Here is a 10,528-nt window from a genome sequence, read left to right as displayed (position 1 = left end):
TAATCAACCATGACATATGGCATAAAAATCGAATTACCAAGACTTACGACCTAACATTATAGAACCAAATCCAACCGAACATTTATGCCATTTTCGCATGGCTAAAAGTTTACATACCAAATTTCAACAAAACATATTAGCCTATACATGCCGAAATGTTCTCCTAAACCGACTAAGAAGAAAGTACCAAAACTTGCTAGCTGCTGTGATGACTTCGATGACGGCCCGATCACGCAAAAAGAGACGAGTCCAAGAAACCTAAAATAGGTGACAAGGAAACACCGAGTGAGTATATAACTCAGTAAGTCATAAGCAATGCACTACCATGCATACCGAACCATGCCATAGTTCCTTAGACCTATCGGTTCAATCTCATACCAAGTCATGCATTCACATTCCATATACCAATCAATAGGATATTTGAGGCATTTTCATACATCATTTTATTTTCGTTACAATCATACAACTAAACGACCTTTCACCTATTCCACGATAAATCTTATGTACGTGACTTCAATTATAATTGTCACATAGGTTCAAACTTACCAAGCTCAACTCCAAATATAAACATAGCGCCTATTAGCCATGAACTCAAGGTACTTACCCGATCCGCTGTCCGTGATCAACTCAATAATGTCGCACACTTAGTGTCCATAGTGATTCAAAAATATATATTAAGTCCGCACACTCAGTGCTATATAATCAACTCGCACACTTAGTGCTATATAATCAAACTCGCACACTTAGTGCTGTACAATTTAAACCCGCACACTTAGTGCCAATCTCATGATCATAAATGTTTATACCCGCACACTTAGTGCCGAAATCAACAACTCAATACATCTCACCTCTTTTCTTTTCATTCAACACTTTCATCACCACATGCATACATATATATAAATTTATCATTCCATTCGGCATAATTACATAGACATTATGTCTATTTAGATCAATACAAAATATATGCTTGGTGACTTACCTTATGTTGGGGAAAACGATTCCAACTCGGCTACTCGATGTTCTTTCCTTTGCCCTTGCTTGCCTCTCCACCTTTAACTTCTTGAGCTAAATCGATAAATTAACTAGTTTAACCGTCTTGCTAAATATTTATATCAAAATATTAATGATTTCATAGCATAGGAGACACATGGCCAATTCTTATCTTTCTACCCCATGCTTTTGAACTATTTGGTTAACAACCATATACTATCACCCTATTGTCGATAATCCAATCAAGGATAGTATCACAATTGTGTACACCCATATAGCCGAATGTGCAAGATTAAATTCAACATCTCCTATATACTTAATTAGATGGCCGAATATACCAAATTAAACTCAACATTAAATGTCACAAGAACCCTAATCTAATTTGCAAATTGCTTGGCCAAAGACTCACAAGTGCCTTATCTATAACCTATTCGGCCTTACTACTTAAACTTAGCCTTTCATACATTTATATCTAATGTCATAGAGATGCCAAATCCTTAAGTGTTCCAACATCTAACTTACTCAATTCAACACATCGAACAACATTTATACCGATTTTGCTAGCACACAAGCCTTTGGCCGAATGTCATTAACCTCTAGTCACCTAAATTTTTATTCTTTAAAACTCATCCAACACTACATTCGGCACCTCCAACCTATAATTTAGATATTCTCAAGTTCATTCACAAGTACATTTATATGACACATATATCATTAACATTTTTCAACATGAATCTATAACATGACCGAATACTCATGCACATACATACATAAAGAGAACTCAAATAACACCCAAAAATCTCCTTTCCAAAGTGCATATATACCCATACATACGGCAACTTCCATTCTTATCTCCCAACAATGAATTCATGAATTTAGCTATGGGTTAACTAGACTATACACTTATCAACTTAATCTCAACATCAATTAGAATAAAATCACAATGCATACCTTTCCTTTGAACTAGCCATGGCCGAATGCCTTGGTTTCTTTTTTTCAATCTTTCCTTTCTCAATTTCGGCAATGAAGGAGATGAAAGATGAGCCTTCCTTCCTCTTTGTTTTCTTTACTTTATTTCACTAATATTATTTTTTTCTCACATAATGCCATTTCTTATTTTAATAACTAATTAAACATATATATTTGCCCATCAACACCCATCTTGGCCGGCCACTATAAAGAAAATTGGGCAATTTGACATGCAAGTCCACCCTTGTGTTGACATGCACTAATAAACCATTTAAAATTAGTCTATCATATTTCACCATGTCTCATATTGATCCCTATTTAATAATTTCTCATGCAATTGGCAAAATTAGGGAATGAAACGTCGACATATGCATGTACACACATAATAAGCATAGAATATAACAATTAATTATTTTTACGACTCGGTTTTGTGGTCCCGAAACCACTTTCCGACTAGGGTCACATTAGGGCTGTCACACGCTTCAAGTAGATGGGTTTCTCCACATGTTCCACGAATCAGGTCAATTCAAGCTTCTAGTGGGGTTATAACTTAATCAAAGGAAATTGCATGTGCAACTAAGATTTTTTAAACCTAATGATTCGGTCAATATGTTCCGCTTTCTCACTTTTAGAATCTTAAAACTAATGCTTTTCAAATTTAGGCATAAGAAAATAATATATCTAATAAATCTGTAATTCATTTACAATTCTTGAAAATTAAAAAGCACTAAAGTGAGGTTAGATCGTTCAATGTTTAAACTTCTATTTGAAATTTTTAGGATTGGAATAAAAATATTAGGATTAAAAAATAAGCTTGAAAAAAAATAAGTTTGTTTAAAATATGGGTCAACCTTAAGCTTCATTATTTGAATCCTAAACCTAACCCGATTCTCTTTTAAGTTTATTATATATTATTTTTATATATTATGGAAATTAAATATGCTAGAATATAATGTAAGTATTAAAAAATATGTTAAAGTTATGTGTGTTTAAATTTAATAAAAGAAAAAAATATATTATTCCTTAAATTTGACAACTTTTCTCAACTTTTGAATTTTATTAATGTGATGATATGACGCTCTAAGATTACACCACATGATCACATGAAAATTTTAAAATTTTTATATTGAAGGAAATACAAAAATAAAAAACTAAAACTATTAGGTTTAAAAAAATAAAAATCTTATTTAAAAAAAAGAAGTTGGATAATAATATGACTTAATCTCATGATGGCATATCACTATACCTTAATGGAATCTATGTTTAGGGATCAAATTGGGCTAAGTTTCAGAGCTAACATGGATAAAAAAGAGTTTAAAGACAAAGTGAGAAAATTACCAAGTTTAAGGACTGAATATTATTTAATCCCTTTTAAAAAATAAAAATAAATATGAGTGAACTTAAATGAACTTAAGTTAGCCGTTTATAAATACGACCGAGCATGGATAAAATTTAATACCTATATTTTGAATCGGATTAAACTTGGGCAACTATTCATGGTGTTACTACCATGCATAGGCATGACTTAGATGAACCTTATTCATTGCATGAACACTTTAAGTAAGACACAAGATCAAGATGTTTATTTTATCTCCGAAACTTTAGTTCAAATATCCTATTCGGTTAAGATGACTAGTGGTATAAATATATGTAGGGGTAAACATTCGATCGAATTGAATCGAAACGAATGAAAAAATTTCGAGTTAAACGAGTTGATGAATCATATTTTATCATCCTAACTCGATTTGAAATTTTCTCGAATTGAGTCGAGTGAGATGGAATTCGAATCAAATCGAATATATTTGTTGGAGTTAAATTAAAAATATATGTATTTTAGGTCATTGTAATCATTGTCACCTACCGTAATCAAATTTATTATCAACTTTAATCCCCTTATAATTTATTTATTAATCTTTTATATACATGTCAACTTCTTTGCTTACTTAGTTGCTTCAATTATCTTCTTATTCTTGTCACTATGTATTTTGAAATTAAAAAATATATTAAATGTAAAAAATGTGATTATTTAATAAAAATTATTTTAAAGATAAAAATAAAATTGATACCAATATAAAATTTTAACACGAATATTTTATGACATCATAAATAATTCAATTTTAGCAAAAACTTATAAAGATTTAATATGATAAAACAATTCAATAATATAAATAGTACAAAATGTGAAATTTAATATAATAATATAAATAGTATATATAAATAAAATTATTATTATTATTATTTAGATTTAGAATTGATTTTTGGATGATTTTAATTTTTTTAATTGGGGTAAAGGGTGAGAAGTAAAAGTTTAGTGGAAAATAAAAAGTTTTGAAGGTTGAAGGCGTAAAATTTTAGAGGGGGGAATAAATGGAATGGAAGGGTAGAAGGGGTTGGAATGAAAGGGAAGTAAAAGTTATGAGGGAAAAGTGGAAGAGAGTGTTTTGGGAAGTTTAGGAGTTTAGGGTAATAATATAAATTATTATAGTTTAATATTCAGTTTATATGAATATTTAAATTATTCGAATTATTCAAATTTGAAAAACAAACTTGATTCGAACTCAAAATTCAAAAAAAAAATCGAGTTGACTCAAATAACTCGATTATTTAACTCGAAATTCAAAAACAAAATCTTTTTTTTTTTTGACTCGAATCAGTTGTAAATGAACAAAACGTGTGACAAGCAATATACTTTAGTTACTATTTATATATATATATATTCGTTTATCAAAATAAATAAACAAATATTAATAAAAATAAAATTTTGAGACTCGTTTCTTAAATAAGCAAGACATCTTCAATTCTTTTATTTTCAAAAACAAACTCATTTGATAAATGCGTTTATTGCTTTTTGTTGAAATAAAATTTATGTTTTCTTATAAAAAAAGAAAATATATTATCATTCTTATATTGTGTTTATGCTTAACGATCAACACGAAGGAAACGACAAACAGAGTTGACAATTATCATACAAGTCTTACAAGAATCTAACCCTTCTGCCGTATCCATCCATGTAAAACCAACACAAAAGACATAACCAGAAAAACAATCCCGTACAACCAAGGCATTTCTCGGACTTTCAAATGATGAATAAAACGACAGCATTGCCAATAAAATAAAATCTTCAACCGTACCTGAATTTATAATGCCAAAGTTTAAGAGAATTCCCAATTCCTTGATCACTGATAACAGCCATGCAGTCGTTTGATGGTGACGGTGAACGAACAGAGAATGACTTGGACAAACCGAGAGATTCTGACTCAGGAATCAGCAATACCTTGGAGGCCAAGGTGGAAGAACTGAGGAAAACAAAGGAAGAGCTGATGAGAGCCAAGGAAAATGCTACAGATTCATGGTTAGATTCCAAACCCCTCCTTGATGAGCTCGAAAGACTAAAATCGGACCTCGTGATTGCTCAGAATCAAAATTCTATTTCCAAAAATATGATTTCAGAGCTTGAATCACAACTTGAGACCATTGTCAAGGACATTAGAGCCAAAAGGGAGGAAGAACTCAAGGCTGTAAAGACCATCAATGAAACAAACCGGAATCTGGAGCAAATGCGTGAAGAGTTGGAACAGTTGAAGGCAGACAAGGATGAAGAGCGCAGAACAAGGTCGAAACTAAAACAAACCTTGCGGCTAAGGAGACAGACTCTTCGCACGTTGCAACTGACATTACGAGCAGTGCGAATAGAATCAGATGCTTTCAGAGCATCAGCAGCAAAAGCACTTCAATACACCGATCATCCAGAATCAGACAATTCCCCAGTACAACTAACTCAGGAAGACTTCTATGCCCTAAAGAGAAGAGCTAAAGAAGAAACATCGTTGGCGAATTGGCGGGTTGCTGTAGCTATGGAACAGAAGGCTACCGCAGAAGCGGCACAAAACTTGGCTTTAAGAAGATCAAAAGAAACACATCCAGACAACAAATTACAGAGGAGAAAGGGAGACCGCAGGATGGTTGAAGGTGAAGAAACGAAACAAGAGAAGGCAGGAGATCAGGACATGACTAAGCAAGAAGTAGAGGAAGTCCTAAATGAAGACTTTGTATTCCCAAAAGCTCGAGCCAAAGAAATCAATCAGAATAAGCAAGGGAAGCGTCAACGGATGAGCAAGACTAAAAGCAGGAAGATTCCAGTGTCGAAAATTAAAAAGAAAGTATCAATTTTATCTCAAATGAAATTTTGTCTTGTGCACATAAAAAGAATTTTCACATAAATTCAAACAGACGTGCACGAAAATACAGTTCCTGCTCAGAATAAAATGTCAGATCTGCTAGACCAGAAATAAAAAGGAATAAAAGATGGATCTGATTTAAAATGCACCCAAGTTTGAGTATTTCCTGAGGAGAAATCCGGAAGGTTTTAGCATAAACAAAAGCCTGCACAACAGAACAAACCCCATAAGATTGAAAGAATAGACGTGTATGTGTGAGTACATAGCAAGAATCAGAAAATTTTCAAACCCGATTTCTCCTAATGCTGGCCAGACAATAAAAGAACTCCGAAGACTAGATACATGACGAGGTATGAAAAAGAAAATCCAAAACTGATCCTCCAAGACAAAAGTCGGCCTACAAATCATGAAAACACGGTTTACTAGAGAACATGAAACTTAGATATTCAGAAAGCAAATATAAAGATTGTTGCAGTACCATAATGTTGACTAAAGTTCTACTGAAACATTCTAGAGTATGCCTTTTTCTCCTGGTCCCGTCTATCAGCAATCTGCAGCAGTTTTACAAATTCAATTTTGTTCACAGGTGAAATCAATGAGTGCAAGGAGGAAGGCATTAAATATTTAACATTTTCCATGAAAGAATAGATGATTGTAATTGACCTTCTTCCTTGCAGCCGCAAGCTCTTTCTTTATTCCACCTGAGCGGCAGAAAACATGAGATAGAATAAGTAATCCCCAAATTCTACATGATTTTGATGAAGCAGTACTACGAATGATCGCAAAAAACGAAGTAAAGGAAAAGATGATTTAACATCAAATATCATACTCAAGGTATGATCATATGCAATTTTACCAATGATCATATGCGATTTTACCAGGTGACACAGCGATGACATTTCATTAATAAAAATTGAAAACCTAACAAGCCCTTCCGAACCTCAAACCAGTAAAGGGGGAGGCAAGTAATAGAAGATGGAGGGAGGGAGCATGGAAGAGGTTTCGCAGCTATTCACTTGAGACAAGATTGTACTGACCATCATTGGGTTCCAAGTCCAATGCCTTTTTAAAGCTCTCAACTGCAGAATCGAGGTCATTAAGTGCCATATTTGCCTGAGATCAGTTAAAAACAAAAGCAATTAAGTAAAAAGAATCCCCAGTAAAAGTGCAGTTAACCATGTAATAGTTTGAACAATGTGCATTCACTGAAAATAGAGGGCATGTGGTTTACATCATTATAAACATGCATGGGTCCTCCCACAAACCAGTTACCAAAATAAGAAACCATGAAATAGTTATGCTTGAAAAGCTCCAAAACTAGTCATCCAAGAAAATCATGGCTACGAACTAAATTACAAACACTACCAAGTAAATTACAAACATGCATGGGTCCTCCCTCAAACCAATTAGCAAAATAAGAAACTATGAAATAGTTATGCTTGAAAAGCTCCAACACTAGTCATCCAAGAAAATCATGGCTACGAGCTAAATTACAAACACTACTAAGTAAAAGAAGCAGTGTCAAGGAATCAATAAACTTGGCTTTGGATATCATACAAATAGTAAGCACTAACCTGGCCTTGACGAAAGAAAGCTTTCACATTATCTTCTCCATCACGAATCGCGAAGTCTGCATCCAACAATGCTCCTTTTAGATCGCCTAGTTTCAACTTGCAGGCCTAAACAGACAACAGTTATATGAAAAGAAACAAACATCAATAACCTAAAAAGGAATATAATGTGATAACATATGCTAACATAGAGTAACTCCCTACCATAACATGCTTTCAAACCATTACAGAGCATATTAAATGAATGAGAACCTAAAAAACAAGAAAGAAGATTGGAAAGTTGTTGTATGCTAGATGCCTCAACATATGATCAATTTTCAAGGACATTAAAATCTTACAGAACTGTTTGTAAATATCTGAGACTTGGTCTTCCGCAAATACGAGCTCTTTGCTGTGCTATGACAAATTAGAAAGGAAGGAAAATGGTCAGCGAAAAAACTAGAGGATTCATGGCAATAATATCACGATGGACACACCTTGATCAATTCCCTCCAAGTCCCAGCAGACATCCAAGTAACGTAAAGCCTTCCAATATTTTCTAAGAGCAATCTTATAGTCCTGTTTCTGTAAGAGGGAACAACTAGGAAAATTTAGCGAGTGGCATTGTAGCAGTAAAATCAAATTCCAAACAAAAGAACAAAAGACATTGATAATCAAATGTATGGTAGAAAATGTGACATCATTAAGCATTCATAACTTGAAGAGAGTACCAGGCATACTCATTCATAAGAAAGAATGTACCATGCATAATCTAGGAAATGGGAGAAAAATGAGCAAATTAAACTGCAGAAAACTGTAACTATATATCAAATACCTTGTATTGCTCATTTGCAAAAGCTTTAATAGAGTCTACTGCCTTCATCCACCAAGAAATTTCATCTGGTTTTTTTTCAAGGTCAACTGGCCAATCAGGATATATATCACCATCCTTAAAAAAGTCGGATACTCCATCATCTGCCCCCTCAGGAATTTCTCCGCAATCAGCAATTATAACCTCTTGAGTGGGGTAATCACCATCCTTAGTAGCAACAAGCTCGATAGAACGAACAACACCCATTCCTTTTATAACCTTCCCAAAAACCACATGTTTTCCATCGAGATGAGATGTTCAAGTAGTTGTAATGAAGAATTGGGACCCATTGGTGTTAGGCCCCATATTAGCCATCGATAACATTCCTTTTCTTTCATGTTTTAACTCGAAATTTTCATCTTCAAATTTCAAGCCATAAATGGATTCTCCCCCACTTCCATCACCAGCTGATATATCCCCACCTTGTATCATAAAACCTCGGATAATGCGATGAAAGCGCACACCCTATTAAATTGAAATTGCATTATTATTAAAAAAGGAAATCACTACAAAGTTTCTTACATAAGTAAAGGAAACTATTTGGAAGTGCATAGTCATCATTGTCGGCAGATTAATTTCATAATAGCAGAATTACAAGAAAACCATAACATTTTCCACATGCATCAAATTCTAACGTGAAGTGCCTTGAACTGCCTGTGTGCCCATCAACATAGGACCTAAAGAGCGTAAAGGCATGTAAAACGAGAGCATATGATCATTCAACCAAGGTGAAATTACAAAAACAAGAAACCATCTAACAATACCATATTTAATGCCCTTCATTCTCTAAGTTTCAAGTTATGTCTACATGCATCAACATTAGAAGCAAACTGCATTTGAGAAAGGAAATAAAGGAGTTACATTGCTTCTTATTACAAGAATTCCCAGTTGAAAAAACAGACCTCAATTCCCAAGGAAAATTCAATCTTTTTTACTCTAGGAAATGCTCGCTTTACACCACATAATACAAGATGTGCAAAGAAAGCATGTAAGCTCTACCAATTACTCACTCACAAAGAAAACAAGTAACGAGCCACAATACATAAAAGAATCACACACAGAAAAGGGTTTTACTTCACTCAAAGCAAAAGCCTCATTACCACACCCACTAAACTCAAACCAAAGAATTTGAACACCTTTTTGACATTCCAGGAGGAAAGAAAAAAGAATTAACACTAAAATAGAGATACTTTGATGCAGTCAAGAGTTGTAAATATAGGAAAGAGAAAAGGAAGAACCTTGTAATGCAGGGAGGCAGCAGAGTTAGGAGCAATGCCTTTCTCACCAGTGCACAAAGTCCTGAAATTCTCAGCAGTTTTAGGCACAACATCCGTGTACAACTCCACTACAATCCTTCCTTCTAGTTCTCCTCCTATACTTATGTCCAAATAACACCTTGGGTTCACCATTTTCCTTCTCTTCTTCAACTGAAAATGAAAACAACCCTAATCCCACTTGAACCCAAAAAAAGAAAACAAAAGGTCGTCGGTTCTGGCTTTGCTGGTTCGTTTTGCCGTGTTGGTTGGTTTGCTTTGGCAACAGCTGCCTGGTTTTAAGGGTGCCTTTGGAACCGTCGGATATTTGTGTAGAGTGAGTTACATGACACGGATTTTGAGGTTAAGGTATGTGGGCTCAAATTTCCAGCCTCTCGAGAGTTTAAATAACAATTCAATTATTAAATTATTTAAAAATTTATTTAATTCACTATTATGATTAATGCTATATAAAATTTTCTTTCACACTATCTGTATTAAATAAAAGTGTTTTTTCCTCTCTTTTTTATAATTTATTTTTTCATAAATTGTTAACTAAAATTTAAATAATTTTTCTCTAATCTCCGACATTAACTATTAGATCGACTTAGATCTTAAATATACTTTTCTACTCGTCGATGGGTAAGTACCAATCGCCGAATCATCACTTGCAACTTGTTTGCAAAACTTTTTAAAAGAAAATTTAATAACTCAATG

At 33.7% G+C, this 10,528-nt stretch overlaps 1 protein-coding gene and 1 pseudogene across 1 annotated transcript; one reads left to right on the top strand and one right to left on the bottom strand.

Moving 5' to 3' along the window:
• Positions 1–4,898: 4,898 nt before the first annotated feature.
• Positions 4,899–10,194, bottom strand: LOC107945413 (peptidyl-prolyl cis-trans isomerase CYP40-like; annotated as a pseudogene).
• Positions 5,151–6,179, top strand: LOC107941519 (myosin-1B). The gene has a single exon (XM_016875071.1). It carries the CDS (start codon positions 5,151–5,153, stop codon positions 6,177–6,179), a length of 1,029 nt encoding a protein of 342 aa, XP_016730560.1.
• Positions 10,195–10,528: the final 334 nt, after the last annotated feature.

The sequence above is a fragment of the Gossypium hirsutum genome, chromosome D12 (genome assembly GCF_007990345.1).
Source record: "Gossypium hirsutum isolate 1008001.06 chromosome D12, Gossypium_hirsutum_v2.1, whole genome shotgun sequence".
In the NCBI taxonomy this organism is placed as follows: domain Eukaryota; kingdom Viridiplantae; phylum Streptophyta; class Magnoliopsida; order Malvales; family Malvaceae; genus Gossypium; species Gossypium hirsutum.
This window is presented reverse-complemented; position numbering and strand designations above follow the sequence as displayed.